The sequence below is a fragment of the Thermobia domestica genome, chromosome 12 (assembly GCF_964235325.1).
Source record: "Thermobia domestica chromosome 12, izTheDome1.hap1.1, whole genome shotgun sequence".
Taxonomy (NCBI): Eukaryota; Metazoa; Arthropoda; class Insecta; order Zygentoma; family Lepismatidae; genus Thermobia; species Thermobia domestica.
The window spans coordinates 99,863,571-99,887,412 of record NC_137465.1 but is presented as its reverse complement, the minus strand read 5'-3'; the positions used below and the strand labels follow the sequence as shown (position 1 = coordinate 99,887,412).

The following is a 23,842-nucleotide window of genomic DNA, read 5'->3' as shown; positions in this document are numbered from 1 at the left end:
CCCAGTTTCGGTCTTCATTAAGGATTCGATTGTTACTGGAAGCTCATAGGTAGCTGTAGATGTACGTCTCATGTATCTCGGTGCTGAAAAAGGACATTAAACTCCAACCAACCTTGACCAATCGTTGGCCTTATTTAAATACACTATACACTTTTATCCAAACTTTTAGTTGCTGACTCATTTAAATGCAAAGGGGGGCGCGGTGGCTCAGTGGTAGAGCGTTCACCTCCGGTGCTTGGGGTATCTGGTTCGATCCCAGCTCGCGCCGTGTGGACTTTGTGGTGGACAAACACCGTGCTCGTGGGTTTTCTCGGGGTTCTCCCGTTTCCTCCCACTTTCTTCGTTCCACCATTTCACTCATTTCTCATTATCACCGTCTCCTTTAGCCTAACCGGCATAACCGTGGGACGTTAAACTTAAAGATTTCATTTCATTTTTCATTTAAATGCATTATTTTTTTTTTTCTTTCATACCAAAAATTTCGACACCCTGTGGAGAACCGCACTATATGATGTAAATCTATTTATATTAGCTGTGAATCTTTTCCAGATGAGTAACCAGATTGAAAATAAATCAAGGTAGGCTCAGAGTGTGCAAGTCACAAATATAAACATGTGGAATCCTCGTATGTCGTAATTGATATTTCCATATGTACTGATATATGTTGCTTCACAATCCAACAAAATTCAAGTATCCGAAATATATTTGTATTTATTGATTCCGTTAAGTATTTTCCATATATATATATATATATATATATATATATAAATCCAAGATAAAGGAGATTACAACGAACAAGGGTCTACTAGCCGACGTATGACACTCATACCATTGGGCTGATGTGTGATTCAGTACATCGGTTCCTTTTGCCATTAACGCTGGCTTTTGGTCATAACTGCAACTGCCACGGTTCTGATTCCGAAGTCACCCTTCAATATCTTTTTATCATTCTTCAGATACATGTCATTACAGTCAGACAAGGTGTGAGAGATAGACGGACGAATACGTCATTACGTTAAAAGGTCGTGATATATTGAAGGTGCGGATTCCGAATGTGAAATCTGTTTTAACGATAGCTCACTTCCAGTTAAAGGGCGTTACATCTCTTTACAGTTTTGTATAATTGTTTTATACGTAATATTTTGTCTTTTCACTCATATCTGGTACTTTTTAAAGACTATTTTCAATATGTACTTAATCTTAGATCTTTTGAAAATAATTTTTTTCGACAATACTGAGTACACTTTCCACAGAAGCAGAGATCTGGAGTGTTATTTCTACGAATTGTATCGTAATTTAATCAGATAGTTGGAAATATGTTCAAGTCTGGCAATGTTGTTGAAATGCTCATTATGAAATAGTTGATATGATGATGTGGATACATAATTCAGTTTTCACGTTCACTTACGCATGTGCTTTAATGAGAATCTAGGACCTTGACCTAACCGGCATGAAATTTTATATAGTAAGACACATGTGGATAGAGTTGTTCTAGTAATTGTGCCTAATTTGAAGTCAGCTCTTGGATCGCCATACCAGCATTTTCTCCTTTCTTTAAACTCTATTGATGATAATTGGTACTCACTTGGATGAAATAGTGGAAGATATTAATGGGAAAGAATCTTCTTGCAGTTTTTAATATTTCAGGAAGAATAATTTTCATGTCACCCATCCTGAGCATTATTGTGATGAAAATACAGTGTGACCACTATATCCACTGGTATACAAGGTTGTTACAAACTGAGATTGACTCAAAATAATGAGAGGTTCCCCTGTTTTTCACTTCTAAAAATGTAATTCTTTTTATTGTAACATCAGTGATGAAGATACGGATATTTTTGTATGTTAAGACGTTAGGTTATATTTTCACATATTAATAATGTATGCTTGGGTACAAACAAGAGCCATAAAGAACATTATTCTTAATAATGCATATACTATTAGTAATTATTCTGCCCGCAGTTGTTATTGTACAAATAAAATAATCTAAGTACATTTTATTCGGTAATGTTAAAATTTAACTTCTGATTTGTTCACTAAATAAAGAATTAATTTCTTTCCTCACTCAAACTATTCTCCAAATCTACATTGATGAGTTATGTTTAATTTTAAATAAGTTAAAATTAACGATTAACCTTATTAAATGTTTCGTATATTATAAAATCGTAAAATCTATAAAATATAAAATTAGATCGTAGAACAAATAACGGTTTAATTAATATACCTTGAGTGTTTACATATTAAAAGAAAATCTAAATCTTTGATCGGCAATATGGTGCTTAGTTATAAACGCATGTTTAAATGCTGGAAAAGTATTAAGACTGTAAAGTATTCAACAAGAAATAAGACAATAAGAGGAACATTTCGAAGGTACAACATGATGTTCTTTGATCATGTTATTATTGAGGATTATGCTAGTTTATATTTCATAAAATTGAGTTTAAAATGTAGAAATTAGTTTTGTTTCTATTCGGTATGTTGTTTCAGGTTTTGGAAATGCAAAGTAACGAAAACTAGTGACCAAAAGAAGAATTGGAAGTACGAATGGTGTGAGTGGGACATGATAAGTAAAGAGCGTGACTCAGCAATACAAATATCAGGTTTGTGCGAGTTCATTTTAACTTGTAATGTTTATAGAGGAAGATAACGCTTAAATTGTTGTGTCGTTTTGTCTTTTCAGTATATACAAGACCGACAGAATAATTGTCGGACTTCGAGAGATCTATTTGTGATATGTGCATCAACGACCGCAAGAAGGCCGTTCTTGCAAAATAGAGACTACTGGTAGTGAAAACGCGTTTTGTGTTCTGAGATTTCACGAAGTACATTTGTTTTCAATTGTTCAGCGACACTTTTAGTTCTAAGGATTAGTTCCGCAAGAAATCAGGATGTCTGTACAAGGGATGGCCAACCTTTGATTTCATAGAAACGTAAAATACATGCGAGAAACCTACTTGCAACTTCCCTTCTCTCTTAAAAAAAAAAAACCTAAAGGTAGTTTTAGTGGAACTGAATATCTTAGAAAAATAAAATAAAATAAAATGAAAAAACGGGGATAAATTTAATTCAAATATTCCTTATAACTATGCCTTACAGCCCTAAAACCAAACTCTTGTTTCACAAGCTAACTTTCCTGTGTAAACAGTGGAGGAATTGATGAGTGGAAACAATTAACTTTTAGAGGCTATATTTCTCCTTTCCGGACGGGGAATGATGGCTCAGCGGTAGAGCACTAACATGCTGGTGCGTGGGATTTCTGGTTCGGTCCCCAGCTAAATAAGTTTGTAGTGAACAACCTCGTGTCCGTGTTTTCTTGGAAGTACTCCTGTGTTCTGTCACATTCTTATTGCACCAATTCTTTCATCATCATTCACTTCCCTTAGTCGTCCGTCTCCCTTAGCCTAAAGAGCATAATCATGCGACGTTAAAGTGAAAAACTACATTTCATTTTTTCTCCTTTCCAGAAAAGTAAACAGCACAATTTTGTAATTTGGACTTGAAAAATCCACGCAAGACTATGTAATTTGAATAGGTCTCTCCAAAATTGAATGCGTTGAGTGTTTTGTTCACAAAAAAAAATAATACGTTTTCCTTCTTTTTTCGCCGGAACCAGTTCTCGTGGATCACCGTTTTTATTATTTTTTATTTTATTATTATTATTATTATATGATGTTCAAATGGCCCTCACCTCAACTCACCTACATTGAGGAGGTGATTCTTTGACACACGTGACAGGAATTTGAATATGGGATAAATATTTGGAAAGTGACGATAAGTGAGCATATGGGGTATTTATGAACGCACTGAAATAAACACTTCATAAGTTACACTTGTAAGTGCAAGGCACATTGATTTTTGTTAACGCCGACAATCATTCTTTAAAAAAATTCTGCTTATTATAATCTGCAGAGAATGTTCAATAAACATGTAAATTTCACCAGGTAAACCAAATTGTAAAAAAAATAAATAAATAAATAAATAAATAAATAAAAAAATAAAAATAAAAATAAAAAAAAAGTGTGTTCGTATATCTTGCCTAGGAACAGTTTCTTATTTATATATTGTGCCTTGTGTGTATTTCCAGATTTATTCCCTTATGAAATCTGTTTCCGTCTAGTAGTACCATAAATTGTGTTACAAATTCAAACAGTTCCTAGATGTGTGATAAACAAGGTGAACAACACACTCTGATAGCAATAGACACGAGAGTCGTTTGTAATTCAGCAGCAGCAGAAGTGAGGAAGTTTCTGGTGTGTGTTCAAAATGGACTGAGGTGCTTGCGAAAATCATAGTGTTCAGTATTATTTCATAAAGTGGGAATGTTTCCAGGGAGATTCTTAGGACTCCAGAAACTAGAAAGGGCAGGCCTAGGGAGGGACGACCATATACTTTCAGGACACCGGAAATGATGGAAACTGTTGCAGCACGTATCTCCAGACTTTGCTATCAATTCATGCACTGTTTTCACTAAACATTCTTTTTTCTTAAATCAAATCTCAGCAGATACAAACACAAAATTAGTTTTTAGCGTGATGATTCGAGTAATCTTCTAACTTGGATTCACGTCGACTACTATTCACCAATGCACGAACATTAAGTCACGCCACAAGATTTGTCCTCATTGGCATATATCTAACGTTTGGTCACTGTATTTTAAAAATGTCTGACATAATTTATTATAACTTTTGTGTTTGTTAGTCTGAAAATTTGCTCTGATCCATTTACACTGAATTTCCTTCCCGTTGTTTCCAAGTGTTGAACGTTACCACAGGTATCGTAATCAATATACTCCAGGATTCATAAGGCAAGATTCCAAAAGTAAACATTTTCACTAAGTTTACGTTAATATTTCATGTTGTAATGCATACAGGCGTGTAATGTAAGAATCAAAGCGCAGTATTTACATAACATATCTTGGATTTCTCGGATATATTTTTTAAAAGTAAATGTAATTTTTAGACGAATTTTAAATTTACACGAGTCTAAAGAGTACATACTACATGTTAAAATATTCAGCGTACTTTTAACATTAGACATGTAATCACGTAAGGGAAGAGTGAGTATGCTAAAGTGTGGGATTTAATATCATTTCTCCTTCAAATTATTAAAACGTGTTTGCCTCTTTAATATAATCAAGGGATGATGATGGGATTGTACATGTTTAATTCTTGTTGCAGGACAACCGTTAAACATTAGTGCAGCCTATAGTGGAAGAATAGCTTGTGCTTACAAATATGGCAAGTCTTTTACCCGTCCTTCAAAGAATGACCCAGAATCAAGATATGTAAATCTTTGTGTTGCAATTTATGAGTGCGAGAGTACAGGAGGTAAGTAATTATAGTAGATTGGTTATTAGTTTTTATTTTTAATAATAATAATAATAATAATAATAATAATAATAATAATAATAATAATAATAATAATAATAATATACTTTAGCAGCTTCCGTTATATTAATTTAGTAGTATTTAATTAAATATATAGTACAGATTTTTAACTATATATATTTTGTAGTATTGAACAGTTGTTGAAACCTTTGTTACGCGAACTTGAGATTATAAATTTATGATTGAAACATTGAATTGCGTAAGCTATGCCATGTGTGATGATGGGTTATTAATATATTTCATTACAACTTAAATGCATGTTTTAAATAATTGTCGTCGCGAATTCTGTTAAGGAATTTGAGGCTTAAAACTTAGAAAGATAATCATGCATGTTGTTCTGTATAGTTGCGAAACCTGGTCGCTTACTCGGATGGAAAAACTTAGACTGAAAGTGTTTGAGAACAAGATCCTAAGACGAATATTCGGACCCAAAAGGAACGGAAATAGGGAATGGCGGAAACTTCATAACGAGGAACTACATAATTTATACCGTTTAACAAACATTGTTACGGTCATCAAGTCTAGGAGGCTCAGGTGGACAGATCATGTAGCCAGAATGGAAGACAGTAAGAACACTTTCAAAGTTTTAACTGCAATTCCAATCGGGAAACGATCATTAGGAAGACCTAGGCGCAAACGGGAGGACAATATTAAGATGAATCTCGCCGAAATAGGAACAGAAATAGAACTGGATCCAGTGGCTAAGGACAGAAGTCATTGGAGAGCTTTTGTGAATGCGGCATTGAACCTCTGAGTTCCATAGGCCATTGAGTGAGTTAGTTAGTTTAAATACTTGGAATATTAATCAATTTTTTTCGGTGGATTGGTGTTAAGCCATTTAATGCTCTTAATAAACATAATTAAGTTGATAATAGAACTGTTAGAGTATGCAGCATCATAAGAGTTGAATCATTGTAGTGATTCAATTGCATATAATAAAATATTATAGTGTGCATGTTTATGAACTTCCTTAATATATTTGAAATGTTTTAATATTATTTCTATAATTCAAAATCGTGTTGATACGTATTGATAGTGAAAAAAATAAATAAAATAAAATAAAATAAATTAATAATAATAATAATAAAAAAAATTCTTCTATTCAGGTGATACAAGTGCACTTCTGATTTAATGTAAATACACGTTATTTATTTGTTTATTTCCATCTTTTAAGATTCAAACTTGGTATTTTGTTTTTTAGGTTCTGAATGGGTTCTTGAAGACACGATTCATTTAAAAAATATTCATTTACCTCAAATACATGCAGATGCAAATGTGGATCTTAGTTATTTGTATGATCATACCTTAGTACAGAAGAAACAGCGTATAACGAATATTGTAAAGACATTTTCTCAAGAAGATTTACGATCTCCTGGAACCAAAAATGGTGATCAGCAGCAGTCCCAAGAATTTCAGTCCTCGTTAGGTAAGTTCTTTAATTCACTATTTTCAAGTTAATTTTCGATATATTTACTCATATTCTGTATGTGAAGCCCTCTTAGTCCTTTATACCTATTCGTTTAATAGCAAAAGGAAAAATAGTTCACATAATTTAAGCGTTTTTTAAAGTTATATCGCATCGCAATTTGCTACATCATAGAAAATCCTAGAAATTCATTTGGCGTAGGACATCCGAGTTCGATTCCCGGCGGGAGCTCATGTGGTTTGGATTCCACGTTAATCAGTAGGTCCCGTCTCATATGGCCTCGCTGCTGAAAGGGATGTTAAACTCAAAATCAACTCAACTCATAGATGCAATGCATCGAAGAAAGTAGGGGAGATATGTAGGTTCTGCCCCACTTCCCCCCTCCACCCCCTAACTGCCCCAAAAATTTATGAAGCTGCCACTGACCATTGTACTTTAACACAGAAGATACCCCAAAGTGAGACTGAATATGCTTTTATGACATTTAAAATCATAAAAACTTACATCTAAAACTTATAACTAAAACTACACTACATATAATTATATCTACTCCTCTTCTATCTTATAATGTCCCCAAGCTAACGTGTTTACACCATCTCGCGCTATATATCTTTTATCGTCCGAGGAATCTAGTGCCAGCTTATGAACGGTTATGCTATATATATCGTGCTTATAACTTCTAATGAGGTTTATGTCCTTATACGTTTTAACATTTTTAAATAAGCTTTCTTTATAATCATCAAATTGCAACTCCTTGGCAACTACGCATTTAGTTACTCCTTTAGCTTTTTTCTTTTCTTTATTTTCTACTCTATAAGCATACATCTTTGATCTCAATCCAATAAACTCTGTCATTATCTTACCTTTATTCTCATCTTTCATCTTACCTATTACTTTTTTGTTTATTAGTGGTAGTCCATATATGTTATTTTCCTTGTATTCACTCGTGTCAAACTGGTCAATTATTTCTGCTATATCTTTGTAAAAGTCTTCAGTCTCAATCTCATATATAAAGCTATCGGTATCCATATAACATAAATCTATATTGTTTCCATATTTCGGCTTCATCGTGTTATAATGAAAATCATACATTAACAGTTTTGATAGTTCTAATACACTCATACCAACATATATTGGCTTATTAAACGTTAATCGCTCTTTTTTCATATGTATAGCACACAAGTTCTCACTAAATATTGTTCTGTAATCAAAGTTAGGTTTAGCAATTAATGCTTCTACCCTCTTAGGATCACATTCTAATTGTATGGGCTGCCTCTTTCTAATATTTTCCATTGTTTTTCCGAATACCGAGTTATTCATGAGCTTATAAAAATCTTTTTCAAACTCATTTTTAGCTTGCGTCCTCATCTCTGTATTTAAATCAATGTATTTCTTTAGCCAGTTTGATTGTTTAAACTCTAATACCCTATACACTTTCTTCAATCTCATTCCAAGTGACATATAAAGTTTTAAGTTTCTATAGTGAATTACATATCTTTCTTTATTGTAAAGTGTTGTTAATAATTTCGATTGTTTTGAGCCGGGTGGACACATGTTCTCTGGAGCTAATGGTAAATCAGAATGCTTGTTATGTAAATGCTTTGGATATTCTAAATCTACTTCTAATATGTAGCCAGTTTCTGAGTCATCTGGAATGTTCTTTATATCTATGTAAGGTTTAACCCACTTAAAGTCTTTATAAGGCATGTATTGACTCATAGCCCACCCATATAAGTTGTTTGCGTCTAGATATGCTAGGTATGTTGAACACTCATCCTTATTATAATCTTGCATATATTTGTTGTTAGCTTTTACATATCTTTTACTACACTGTGAGATTCCTCCTCTTATACCCTTTTCTAACATTAGTATTTTATCATAATCAGTTAACAATTCCAAATTAATTTTAGTCATCTTTAACATTGCATCCCACGATAGACCTGGTGCTGTATAATACCAAGCAGGATCTAATCCATATGCCTTTAAACACACATCTCTAAAATTTTCAAATATATCTGTTAATTGAAGGACATCTGTTTTGTTATAATGTTCAGTTAAGTCCTCCAATAACTCTAGATTGAATTCTTTACAAACTCGCACATGGAGTTTATGACGTTCAGGACTCATTTTTTCTCCTGTTAATCTGTTTGTAAATTTGTCTGGAGATAATGGAACAGGTTCTTTCAATTTTTCAAATGAATCAACATAATCAAATGGATAATCGCCTTTTGTAGTAACTAGATCAAGCTTATCAATTGGAAAAAACTTTAATGTTTCTCGAAATTGTTCTGGCTTTAAATTCTTTGTTAGCTCTGCTAAACTCTTTGACATAAATCTAAATGAATCAACAAATCTTAAATTTATTCCATCTTTTTCTGGTCCTGCTTTTACATATTTTTCATATGTTATGTACCTTTCCTCATTATTAGCGATCAGTTTAATTTTCTGTGTATCATAAGCTAACTCCTTAATAAACAAATGCGTATCATAGCCAGTTAAGTTGTGAAGAAATACAGGAACAAAGTTGGGATTTTTATAGTTTAAATTGCAATAACTGTGAGCTGCACCTCTAAACTTTCCAGTTAAATGATCATGATCTCTCACCTTAGCTTTGTTTTTAGTTATCTTATATAGACATTTTCTTAACTCATGCTTCCATTCTTCTACTTTTTCACTCATATCATCTTTATCCTTGTAGAACTGTATTTTCTTCTTCAGTATATTTATTTTTTTCTCAACAGCTGGTGGTAAGTCATTCAAATTTTTCTCACATATATGACAAGTATCCGAACTGTTATAAGCTTCTATTTCCTCCTCACTAAGCGGGATCATATCAACTACCCTTTTATATATTTTCATAATTTCTATTGCTTCTTTTTGTAACATTTCAATAAATACTTTCGCAGCATCTGGACCTATATAACAAACAGGGGCTTTGTAGTCTCCATTTGAATACTTGACATAGTAACAAAAACTCATTGGCTTATGCTTTTGATATTTTACTGTTTTACTACAATTATGCTCTATTTTTAACTTACATAAGATGCATTCAAAGTCAGCAATTATCGTAAATGGAACTCTTAATGATCGATTATAGTTTTGAAACTTTATTTGATTGTCGTATGGTTTTGGAAGTTCTATTCTAACAGCCTCATGCTCTTTGCAATATAGCTCATGGTTTTGCAACTGCTTCTCATTTCGAAAGTGTCTCGTTAAACATCTGTCGCAGAAGTATAGTTTTTCCTCATGTTTTGTCACTTGACTTCTTATTAATCGTGATAAGTCTTTTACCCAACAAAAATGACTATTTTTTTCATCTTTTACATATAATAAATTGATATGAGTTTCCTGCTTATTTTTTGTGATTTGAAGTGGATATACATTATAGTTCTTGTCATAGCCGTAAACATTGATGGAGATATTACTTCTTCTTTCAAATTTTGGAATATCTTTTAACTGTACAGGAAACTCAATACCATCACAATATTTTTTTTTGTAGTTCATTAACAAGTTGTTTATAATGAGACGGTCTTTGAGGATTTTTTGAAACGGTTCTATCAATAGGTTTTAAATAACTTGCAATAGAATATAAGAAACATTTATTATCTTTATTTTGAATATTTATTACTGCTTTCTTATCTTTAATCTGCTTTGGAAGTTCAATATAGGAAGAAGCTCTTAATGGTACATACTTATTTAATCTGATTTCTAGGTGTTTAATTTGATGTAACGTCCATCCTGATCCTCGACCTTGAAATTCTTCCATTTCTCTACGAAGTTTTTGTTTTGCATGATGTATATATTCACGTAAGTCAGTTGATTCTAATATTCTCTCGTTTGATGTTTTGAAATTGCGCTCCTGTATTTCTTTATCTTTAATATAGTCACAAATGAAAACAAGGTTAACTTTAACAGGGTGAAATTTTAATTCCTCTTTGATTTTGTTAATAGCAACTCTTCCGCTTGTATCTAAAAATTTTATTGAGTCTTTATATCCTCCTGTGTTTTCAACTTTAATGGTTTGTAAACGCTTCTTGAGTGCTGTTTCTTCTAATTCAACTTTGATGGGTATGCGTGCTGGCTTCGGTTCTTCAATTACTTCTTGTTTAAATGGGAATATATTTCTAATCTGCATTCTGCTTTGTTCATCGTCATGTTGTTTAAGAAGGTCTATCAGTTCTGCTTTTCGTAGTCGGGAATATCTTCTGATTCCTCTCTCTTTACATTGTCGTCTTAACTCTATTACAGTAAATTTACTATAGTTACTCATCTTATTTATTATATAGAAAATCTTTATCAGTATCGTTTTTTACCTTCACCGGATTATTTCAGTTCATTTTCATTTGTCCTAGTACAACGCTTAACATTGTACACCCCTGCTATTGTCTACATATTACGCGTTGTATTAGAACACGGCTTTTATGGGATTAACCCATCAAAGTCACATATACACATTTAAAACTGAATCATTTTTGTAAGCTTACTCATCATCATTATCATAATCATCACTACCATATTTGTATTCATCATCGCTACTCAAATCAGATGTTTTTTGTTGCATTACTAATAACTCTTTTTCCTTTAACAGTATTTGCTTCTCTAGTAGTGTTGCTAAGAGTTTAAGATCATGATGAATTAGTTCAAGTCTATCATGTAATAAATCAAAATCTTTCTCCATATTTGTTATATAGAAAACCAACAAAAAATGAAAGAAATTTAAAAATCTAAGAATAAAAAACAAACATGACTAGTGCTAAGGAAATATTATCTTACAAACCTATATTTGATTGTGTATGTAAATATTTAGATATTGGTGGTTACAATGATAAAGACAAAATAAATTTTAGCGTGTCCATAGGTATGTTAGATCATTTGTTCAAGAAAGCCACTAAAGAAAAGAACTCATTTCTCATACAAAACATTCTCTATGCAAACGTTATGAACTTATCCGATGAGATATTAGATTCACTAACTAATGAGCAATGGTTATCTATAGGTTATGATGATTATGAGGAGGAATATAACTATGATCACATTACAGAAGACTTCATACGCAAATATCAGGAGAAAGTTAATTTGATTGAAATATGTTTATGGAAAAATTTATCGGAAGAGTTTATAAGAGAATTTGCAGATAAAGTTGATTGGGAGATTATTTCAGGAAGCCAAGACTTATCAGAAGACTTTATAAGAGAATTTGCAGATAGAGTTGATTGGAAAGAAGTATCGTATCACCAAAAGCTATCTGAAGAATTTATTAATGAGTTTATAGATAAAGTTGATTTTGATGCTATATCTTACAAAAACGAACTCTCTGAAGCCTTTATACGAGAACATGCAGATAGAGTTAATTGGTGGTACATATCTGGAACTCGTCAATTATCAGAAAACTTTATAAGAGATTACGCTGACAAAGTAGATTGGGAAATGATTTCAATGTCTCAAAATTTAACAGAAGAATTTATTGCAGAGTTCGAAGGCAGAGTTCATTGGCGTAACATTTCAACTTATCAACACCTATCTATAGACTTTATATATTCGTTTAGACATTACGTAGATTGGAGAGCTATAATAAGAAAATATCATAATAATCTCAATTTAGGCGATATGTTGAATGTAGCATTCGCTGTTGCAGCAGAGGGTTAATGCATAACACTTAAATTGTACTTTGATGGACTAACCCATAAAAGCAATAGCATATTTAGTTTTCGTACTTAAATGTCTCTTAACTGAATAAACCTGTCAACAAGATCTATATCACTTAAATCTGTGTTCATATGCGAACCGTGCCAAGTTATTCTATCATCATATCTTTCTTTAGCTCGGTTGTATAAGTTGACAGAGTTTGGATCGTCGACGTTAAGCAGAATACTCATACTTGGATACTTAAGTTTGAGTTGTTTAATCCTAGTTTCGTAATTGCACGTTTGTACTCTTCCAATCCAATACTTATATCGTTCTATTCTTTCTTTTTGATCTCGTTCTTCTTCGTCATAGTAAAAAAGTATATTTTCAAGTTGTTCTTTAGTAAGGTTTTTCTTGATAATGAATAGCCTATGTATCTTTCCTGGATCTTCTGTATATGGTGCTGCAACTGTTTTAAAATACTCAACCTCATTTTCTAGTTCTTGATTGTGCAAACGTAATTCATCCATTTGTTGTTGTATTTTTTGCATTTCTGTTTGGAGTAATTCGTTGTTGTCACGATATTGTTGAAAGTCTTGAAGAAAGTAACTTTCGATAATGTCATAGCACTTGTCGTAAAAATCATCTGATAACCAATTGGCGATGTCTAGTATTATCTTCTTGTAAACGTATGTGCCTGATATGGTGTTATTGATCTTGTTACCTGCTAATTTGACTTCATATGATGCTTGTTTGAAACCCTCGGAATTCCGATGATTAATTTTCTGCTCATAGTACCTCATTCGTCTTTTGGAACGTATATTTTCAAGCCAATGTTCGAGTTTTTTGCCACCACTCTGACACAACTTAGTAGCATTGAAGTATCCTGTACTCTTATCTATAATCAACTTGAAATCACCAAAGATACCATACCAGTAATCATCTTTAATCTGTTCGTAGCAAATATCGTTTAAACTAAGAGAACTATCCATAGTACTCATATTTATTATATAGAAAATCTTTATTTTTAACTTCATTTTCGTTACCACCTAGTTTTACTGTGTAAGATGAGTTTCTGAAGTTCCCAGGATTCTGGCCACTTCGAATTTTGTTGTAGTAATCTAATAACTCTTTTGATTGTTTGTTTTCTAACCAATGGTCAAACCTCTTACCACCTTTGATTGCATACATAGAGCGGTTGGTAGAATCGTCCCCATCACCTGTTCTATGTAATCTTAAACCGACCCTGGAAATATATGCTTATGAGGGTATCGTTTCGCTACCCTTTATCTCATTCAAACTAGCTTTTATGGAATAATAACCATAAAAGACAACATTTATATTTACACTACAACATTACTCTTATCTATCCAACTATTATGTGAATCATCAAACCCTAGCCATTTGACATATACTTTATCACCTTTCTTTCTCAACACCTTTTCTACCAAGTATTCATCTTTGTGTTTCGTCTTTAATAGTTCCGGTTCGTAAAATCTACCTTGCACATCCTCTTCTTCTAAATCTTTAATTCTATATGTAGGTGGATTGGATGGAATAACTTCGCTAATAACAAATACTTCTCTTGACCAATTAGGTGTGTATCCTTTCTCAAATAACCCTTTAGACTTACTTATACGAACATGATCACCTAACTTGTATTTGGGCTTAACACGCTTATATTCTTTTTGATACACTTTCTCCAATATTGTTTGCTCATTCTTCTTATTAACTTCTACAGGCTTTAAGCCAATTGTTCTATGAATTTGATGATTATATTCTTTAACTAGTGTTGGTAATATCTCTATCCATTTATAATTTCCTTGTGTCGTGAACCTTTTCCACATGTTCTGCTTAAGTGTTCGATTAAATCTCTCAACAACAGAAGCTTTCTTACCACTATAGGTTGAGTAATGATTAATCTTATTTTCCTCCATCAACTTCTTAAACTCTTTATTGTAAAACTCTTTACCTTGATCTGTTTGTAAGTTACTAGGTTTTCTCGTTCTTAATATGGATTTGAATGCTTCTGTAACATTCTTCCCACTCTTATCTTTAACAGGAACAGCAAACGCATATTTCGAGAACACATCTATAATCGTTAGCAAATACTTATAACCTTTATTGATTTTGGAAACACCTTTTAATACTCCACTATCCATTTCTACAAGATCAGCCTGCCAAAGATCATCGATACCTTTTATAACTACACTTAATCTGTCAAAGTTTTTTCTAGATGGTTTGTGAATTTCTTCTATAATGTCTTCTCTAACACCTTTACCTTCTTCTAGTCAATCAGGCTTTTTAACGAATTGAGTTTTAGTAACACCACATGCAGAACAAATACCTTTCTTTAGATATCTTCCATTCTTTGTTTGTTCAATTCTAATGGTATCTTTTTTCGTACCTGTTGATTTCTTACACTTAACACAATACATCCTATTTATTATATAGAAAATCAATAACTATCGCTGTTTAATATTATGCTATCAACATTCTCACCATCATCATCACTATCTTCATCTTCTCTTTCTACATGCATAAGAAGCAATAGTAATTTACCATGTTTCAGATCAGAACCTTTAGATGGCCTAACTGCTAATAGATCATTTATATTAAAGTGCAATGGAAAAGTTTCAACTAGAGAACCATTTAAATATATATCTATATAATACGTATTGTAAGATGATTCTATATGCATTAACCTACCTTTATAAAGAAATTTGTATGCGATAGATAGATTATGTATTAAAAAGAACGGAGTTTCAACATTTTCTGATATCAATCGACTATGAAGCTCTATAACATAACTCCGTTTGATGAAGTTAAGCTCTTCTCTCAACATAGCAATATCTTTTCTCACAACTGTATTATCTAACTCTGATGTCATTTTAACATTACCAAAGATATCCATATTTATTATATAGCAAACGTCTTTAGGAAAGCTCTCTTTCTATGTACATTACAACAAATAATAGTTGTCCTTCTTCCATAGCTGAATTTTTATTTGGTTTAATCGTAATTATATCGTTCTTCTTAAAGTCAAAAGGTATCTCGTTAACCAAAGTATCACCCAAATATATATCTAGAAAGTATTTATCCAAACTTAAGTCCATGTGCATTATTTTTCCATTATAGAGAAATTTGTAACCATTAGAGAGATTAAATATTCTGAAGATTGGCTCCTTAACGTTTTTAGCTCTTAATCGATATAGTAGAGGCATGGTTTCTTTTTGCATAACCAGTTTAGTAGTATCCGTCCTAACCTTTTCAATATCTTCTTTCTTTATGTATGTGTCTTGTAACGTTTCTAATGCATCTTCAAATCGTTTTCTATCGTTCTCTAATTGGGCTTCTATTGACCTAAGTTGACTTACGCTAACAACATCATTTAAATTCTCCAACAACTTTAATTTTTCTTCACTAATATCAACATCACCTTTTCTATCTTTAACATTACCGAATATATCCATACTCATTTATTATATAGAAAATGCCCATCCTAGTTTTTCAAAACATTTCTTTAACATCTCTATTTGTCTAGGTGACTGTTTAAAATCAATATCAACATGAACATCGTGCTTTTTCAACAGATGGTACAATACACATTTCAAGTTAATAAACAATACTCTTTTCGGATACAGTTCTTTAAAGACCTCATGTAAGTTTTCGAACTCATTTACAAGTGTTTCCTCCATATGCTGTAATTTTAATGGTTTTTGATCGGTTAGGTGATAGTGTATTAAATAGACATCATCATAATATTTTGTGTATTTGTTTTTCTTTAATACTTCTAGAACATCTTTTGTTGATATTGAATGTTTTGGTATATCTTTAAATTCATCATTTAACACCTTGAATACCTCTTCGGGAATAATTCTATCCTGTAAAGCTTGCAAACGAGATACCTGTAACTTAAATCTTTTTGTAGTATCATACCATGGTTTTCTCGCACAAGCAGCTCTCATTCCTTCACAAGTATCGTAAACCCAACCACTCTCTACAAAACAATCATCACAAATGTATCTACTCATACCTTTTGTTAATGACTTACTACCACAATAACTGCATTGTAATGGTCTAGAACTATAATTTGACAACTCCTTTAAGGTAATTATTGGGCGTAACTTTTCCACCTCTTCTTCCGTGTACAAAAATTTAGGTATTAGCATTTTCCATAAATCAATAACTGTATATACGTTGTTTCTATCTTTTAAGTCTATCTCACTAACATACTCAAAATACTGATAAAAATTATAACTATCTAGTGCATCTAATTCATCCTGATGCTTCTCAAAATAAGCTAAAAATCTATTGTGTATAGCTTCCATTGTTTATCTTAACACAAAACTTTTATGAATACAAACCATAAAAGCACTTAATCATTTTTAATCATATACATAACGTCACTAAAAGAATACCCTTGATTTAGAAGATTTAAGACCTTAACACAAAGATGACCACATATAACTGAGTTAAAGTCTTGTATTCGTTCGTCATTGTAAAAGAAGTTTTCGGTGCCAAGATATTGTACTAGCTGCTTAGGAGGAACACCACCATAAGAATCGAACACGTACTTTATGTTGTTATCTTTCCAATAGCATATCCAATGAGTACCAATGTTTTCTGATTTATCGAGGTTAACTACGCCACACTCATGTACATAAGGTTTTTGTGGAAGTTCATCACTCATAAATACACCTCTAAATCGTTTTATCTTTAATTCTTTAACCAACCTCTCTATATCGAAGTTGGTCAATGATTTTAGTTTTTTGACTTCTTTAGTTTACCTGCCCCCTGCTTTTCTTCCATAGCCATATTGTGTCTCTTTTGTTCTTCAAGTTCTTGTTTATTCTTCTTAGCATCCAGTACAGTTTTAGTAATCGCTGCTGCACCACCTGCTAATGAGCCAACTGCTCCTAAAGCTGCTAAAATGGCTGGAATTGTAAAGATAAAACCGCCCATATGCTCTTTCTTGATCTTTTTCATTTGTGCAGTAGTTAAAGTTAAATTCATTCCTTTACCTTCTTTAATTTTCTTGGCTTTATCGTTAAGTTGTTTCTTTGTTAATACATGATCGATATTTAGATCCTTTAGTTCGTTATAAGGAACACTAAACGTACAACCTTTAATGGAACACATCTTCCTATTTATCTAAGAGAAAATCTTGGTTTGCAAAAGTACAGTTGTTGTTGCTCCACCAAAGTCAATTAAGGAATCATTCTCATCTGTTATCCTTATCTCAAAATTATCAACCTTGTCTTTGGATATAGGGAAAAATAATGGATAAGTAGGCTCGTAAATAATACTATGTTTGAACTCAGCATCTGTTTTGAATGACGCTATAATCCCTGTTTCTCTATGTGTGTATTCTGTATCTTTAACAAACATGCCATCTGCTATATTACAGTGAACGTTAATTGTATCGAACGGATGAAACTTTGGCAACTTACTTCCAATATGTGTTTTGTTCTTTCCTAAAACTTCATAAAACTCAAATCCAAGAACAGTACTTAAATTTCCCATCATAATATCAATATCACCTGTTTCTATTTTTACTCTATTTGTTATATGATCCTCTTTTAACGTTATGTTTATGGAGCGAGATTTTAAATAATCATTAAGACTGTTTAAGCTGTATTGTCCATTTGGTATATGAACAGTTTCATCCCCATACTTAAACATCGTGTTATGTGTAACGTTTGGAGTTAGATATGTACTGTAGAACCCAACTAATCCTATGCTTAAGTAGTTGTTACTGTTGTCTAATTCGTAATGGAGTTTCTTCTTTAAAACAGAAGTATCACTCGTTAGCTTAAATACCTTAGCCATTTATTATATAATAAATGAACGAGTTTGATTTACCTAGAGATATTCCGAGAGAGAAAGTAATCAAATTAATAGAAGATGTCATTCAAAAGTTAGAATATAGTTTAAAGAAGAAAAAGAGAAAACTACGAATTGTTAAATATGCATACTACACTTTGATCACGTTGTCGGTTATACTTTCTGCAACAACTGGGTTTATTAATATTTTCATACCTGTAACAATTTACTCGATATTAACAACGTCTCTTGCAACTGGAAGTGCTATAATAACAGGTTTGTCTTCCAAGTTGAACATAAGCAAAAGAAAAGACGAATATAAAACCATTGTCACTTGTATTAACTCATTTAAAGAACAGTTAGAGATGATAATAACACTAAATGGTGAAATGGACAACGAATATATAAAAAATACGTTGCTTAAGATCAGAGAACAACTTAAAGATATAAGATCATAAAGAGTAGATTCGAAAACCTAGAAACTACAAATGGTGTCTGTATTTCGGACACCCTTCCAAATGAACAACCTCACACAACCTTCATCAACGAACCGGGTCTAATCATGAAGTGAAAAAAGAAAGAGGCTGAGCAGTTTCAAGAGTTGATTTTCTCTATAATAAATGAGTAAGAAAACTATTAATTGGGATGTACAAGAGATGATAAAAGAAACAACAGTTAAGAAAAGAAATGGAGAGCTTATACCTGATGATGTTCGATGTCTTATCGTAGGTTCGTCGGGGTCTGGTAAAACGTTTTTGCTATTTAACTTCTTATTACAGCCAGGTTGGTTAAACAATAATTACTTCTACATATATTCTAAAAGCATGAATCAGCCAAAGTATGAGCAGTTAAAAGACCGATTTGAAAAGGCAGAACTAAAGTTCAATAAGCATATAGCAACGTTCTTAAGCGGTAATGATTCTATTGTGCCTATTGATGAATGTGAAAAATACTCTGTCGTTGTGTTTGATGATTACATTTTGGAGAATCAAGATACTGTTAGAAATTACTTTACAAGAGGTAGGCATAGACATTTAGATTGTTTCTATCTTGCACAAACATATTCAAAAGTACCTAAACAGCTTATAAGAGATAACGTCAACTTCCTATGTATATTCAGACAAGATGATACTAATCTTAAACATGTGTATAATGAGTTTGTTGGGGGAGATATGTCTTATGATAAATTTAAAGAGATATGTTCAAAATGTTGGCAAGAAGATTATGGTTTTATAGTAATTGATATGACAAGGAAGGTAAACAATGGTAAGTATAGGAACAAGATAAAACACTTCTTGAATGTTTGATGTTTATTGACGTTTTACGTTTTAACGTTTGACGTTCTTTGACGTTTATTGACGTTCTTTGACGTTCATTGACGTTTGTTCGTTTGCTATACAATAAATGGATGAGAAAGAAATTGATAAGAATATTAAGCTGAAGGAGTTCTTGATAAAGGGCTTCAAATCTTGGAAGAAAGAAAGAGCAGGTATATACGATAAATTTAAAACACAAGAGCAACCTGTAATTGATGCTATTCAAAACTTGGGGAGTGAGATCAAAGAAGTAGCAGAACAAAATAAAAATCTAATAACTGAGCTTGTTCCAGTTGCACATAAGACGGCTTCAATAGACCCTAGTCTACTAGAAACACCTAAAAAGATAACTTATGATAGTTCTCCAAGTAGTAGCGATACGCCTATAACCGGAGAAATAAAGCAGATGAGAAAACAAATTAAAGACAAAGTGGAAGGAGTAGAACCTTTAACAACAGCACAGTCATTTGGTAAGATTGCAACGAAATATTATAGTAAAAGAAATGATAGTGTGTTTGGAATAAGAACTGTAGAAGAAGATGGAAAAATAATAAACAAGATAGGAAATTTGGAAGTTAAAGTGAATGGTGATGATTTGATAATTAGTGGTAAAACTTATAAAGGAACAGAAGGTCTATGGGAATTGTTAACGATGAATACTAATAAAACCATTGAAGATTATGACGATGACGATTTTGAACAGTACAAGGAAATAATAATAGACTCAGATGCTGCCTTCCAAAAATATAATCGAGATAAAAAAGTAGCATCGAGTAGAGGTTCTAAGTACATTAATATTATCAAGCCTATTTGGGATAATTATATTAAACCAACTTTACCTCCAACTCCTAAAAAGAACACGACACCTAAAAGGACTGGTGAAGGAATCAAACAATATACAGAGATGCCTAAAGAATATGTATGGATGGATGATGTGAGAAAGCTTATAGATAGGTTAATAGTTATAGATGGAGAAGAAAAGGCTGGAAATGATAACTTTTACAATGAGAAAGTAGGTATAGTGAGTATGATTAATAATAAGCTTTCACAGTTTATTCCTAATGATCCAAAAGGTATAGGGTATTTGATTAAGATCCTAAATACATTACCACCACGATTCTGGAATGATGAGAAGCTTGGGAAAGGATTAATGAATAGGATTTTAAACATGAAGGGTATACCAGAGTTACATATTCCAGGCTACAAATTTTCCGGACCTTTTACGAAGCTAGAGGAAAGGTTAGAGAGAGGTGATGAAGGTATTAACCCATTAGATGAGGCTTGTAAAGAACACGATATATACTACAGAGACAATAAAGATACAGAGTCAAGACATATTGCAGATAAGGAACTAGAAACTAAAGCATGGAAAAGAGCATTTAGTAGTGATGCGTCAATTGGTGAACGATTAGCTGCTTTTGGGGTTGGTACTGCTATGAATGCTAAGGTTAAGTTGGGATGGGGGCTGTAAGTTTTTAAATGTTATTATGTATGATTCTTTTATGGGTATATCCCATCAAAGCGTTGTTTCAAGATTTTCTTTATAATAAATGGATAGTGTTGAAAGTTACGAGTTACAGAGCTTTAAGGCTAACACAAGAACATTTAATAACTTGAATGAAGCTAACAAAGATATTGAGTTTGATTTCAACGTGGGCGATGGCTTTATACATCCACACAAAGCAGATTGTCATATGACTTTTGAAGTTGTTGGTGCATCAGTTGGAGGATCATTTGGTGCAAACGATACTATAAAACTTGTAGATAACTTCTTCCCATTCTTCTTTTCTCAAATTGAGGTTAGAAAGCATGGAGTTGTTATAGATAAGATTGAACTACCTGGAATAACATCTACAGCTGTCGGAACATTGAAGATTTCCAAACCAGAAGTTGAATATCTAAAACAAGCAGGATTTGAAACAGATGATAAACTTGGTCTGAGAAAGGACTTTAGTGTTTTGTACCCATTAAGATTAATTCCAGGCTTCTTAAGTGATTATAAAGAGGTTATGTGGAAAGGTGGATTGAGAATAACATTTACAAAAGCTAATAACAATAACGATGTTTTGTACAAATGGACTGGATCAGGAGCAGCTCCTCATGATGGAAAAATAACAATAAAAAGTATGGAGATAAGAATGCCTATTGTTGAATACGAATCTAATTACGAAAACAAGTTAAAGTTGAATATTCTTAAAGAACCTAAAGTTATGTTTTCATTCCATACTTATCAATGTGTTCAGAAGACTGTTGTAGGTTCTTTCTTGGAGTTTGATGTTACTACTCAATTTAATTCTAGACAATTTGATATGCCTGATTTCGTAGTTGTAATGTTCCAAACTGATAGAAGTGGTAAACAAACAGCAGATGCAAGTAAGTTTGATCATTGTAAGGTAAAGAATATCTATCTTAAGAATGGGAGAAATGAGGTATTTCCAAAAGAATCAAGAAACTTAGATATTGCTAACAAGGATTATTTTAAGATGTACGAAGACTATACTGCATTTAAAAGAATAACATGTGGCAACACCGAAATGTACTATGACCCTAAAGAGTTTATAGATAACAGACCAATGTATGTGATTAATTGTAGTAAGAGGAAAAATGTATCGCTAAATGAGAGAACGAACATAAAAATTGTGGTAGACTTTGCAGAAGCTGTGGCTGCTAATACTATATGCTATGCGATTTTAATTGGACAAAAGAACTTTACATATGATCCTAAGAATGAGAAAGTGGTAGAAGAGTTTTAAATAGTTACATGTTTGTTTGTGTTGTTTATGGAGGTTTCCATAAACGAAATCGATAAAAAATGAATAAAATATTTTTTGATTTTCTATATAATAAATACGATGGCGAGTCATATTGAACATTTAAACAAGCTTGGAAGTCTTGAGCAGAAAGAAGTTGTTGGATTAAGAGAATTAGAATTGAATACAGAATATAAGATTGTGAAAATGGAAAAGATTAAAACTAAGTTTGGAAAGAGCATTTTGGTCGAGTGTGAGGAGTTCAAAGTTTTTCTTCCACCTAGATTTACAAAACACTTAACAGATAAAATGTTTGATGAGATCGTTAAAGATGGAATAAAAATCAAATACACTGGTTTAAAAGGCAACTATCCAACTGTTGAGTTCTGTATGTAAATCCAAAAAATGAACGAAAATGAACAAAAATATGTTGTCATAAGTAAAAAATGGAGTGTTTAGAAATGGATCCTCAAAAGAAGTTCATTCTTACTAATAATTTCAATGTAATTGTGAAAAATGTGCAAACCGAAGTTCAAGTAGTCTTTGATATTAACGGCTGTCTATTCAGCTTGAATTACGATCAGTGGACAGAGTTTAAGAAGTCATTGTTTCCTATAGAGAACGAGGTTAGCAGAAGGTTCCATTATCAGTATCCGAACTTGTAATTTTAAGTATGTTTTAACTGTATAAGTGTTTTTATAGTATTAACACTATAAAAGCTAAGACCTTTGGATATACAGAACATAATGTCATTTGAATTTTAAAGATACATGCATAAATAAGAAAATTATTTGAGTTTTTGTAATTATATCCTTAGAGTTATGCAACCTACAAAACATTCGATAGATAGGAAATTTATTTGTCTATTGATTGCCGTTTGAATTTTGAAAATCGGTTAATAAACAACGGAGATATAACAAATTTGGAATAGTATCCTTAGAGGTATGCAACCCACAATACATTCAGAAGATGGTAATTTTTTTTCTCTGTCAAATGTCGTTTGAATTTTGAAAATCGGTTAATTAGGGGCCGAGTTATTGAATTTTAACGTTATTTGGGGGTATTGGTGGTAAGACTGTCAGTGTTGCCAACTCACTTTTAACAATTATCATATTTATTAGTAATGGGGTGAATTCATCCCGATATGTTTTAAAGCAATATCTTGAAAAATTAAAATCCTGGAACGTTCCGAAAAAATATATTGAGTTGGCAACGCTGATTCTAAAAGAGGTCTAGTGAGTTGTGAATTTCTTTCTTTTATTTGAGGAAATGATGTTGAGAGGAAATCATGTTGGGCTATATGTATATCATTCTCTCTGTTTCTATTGCATAAATCTCTCTGTCGTTCAGAGCTGATGGGAAGGAAAGAGAGAGAATGAGAGAAATATTTCATCATGTATTACGTTTTCTCCCCAAAGGAGACTACGTCATGGATTCAATGACGTCATGTATGGCGTATTCTCTCCGAAGGAGACTACGTCACGGATTGAATGACGTCACAAGAGCGCCCTC

At 32.3% G+C, this 23,842-nt stretch overlaps 1 protein-coding gene across 3 annotated transcripts in view; it reads left to right on the top strand.

The window, feature by feature from the left end:
- Rbcn-3A (rabconnectin-3 alpha) overlaps positions 1–23,842 on the top strand; it is a 354,959-nt gene that overhangs the window by 135,694 nt on the left and 195,423 nt on the right. For all 3 annotated transcript variants that reach the window (XM_081733859.1, XM_081733860.1, XM_081733858.1), the window contains exons 19-21: positions 2,488–2,600; positions 5,178–5,327; positions 6,589–6,813. In XM_081733859.1, the coding sequence (XP_081589985.1) occupies positions 2,488–2,600; positions 5,178–5,327; positions 6,589–6,813 (488 nt within the window). The remainder of the gene's footprint in view (positions 1–2,487; positions 2,601–5,177; positions 5,328–6,588; positions 6,814–23,842) is intronic.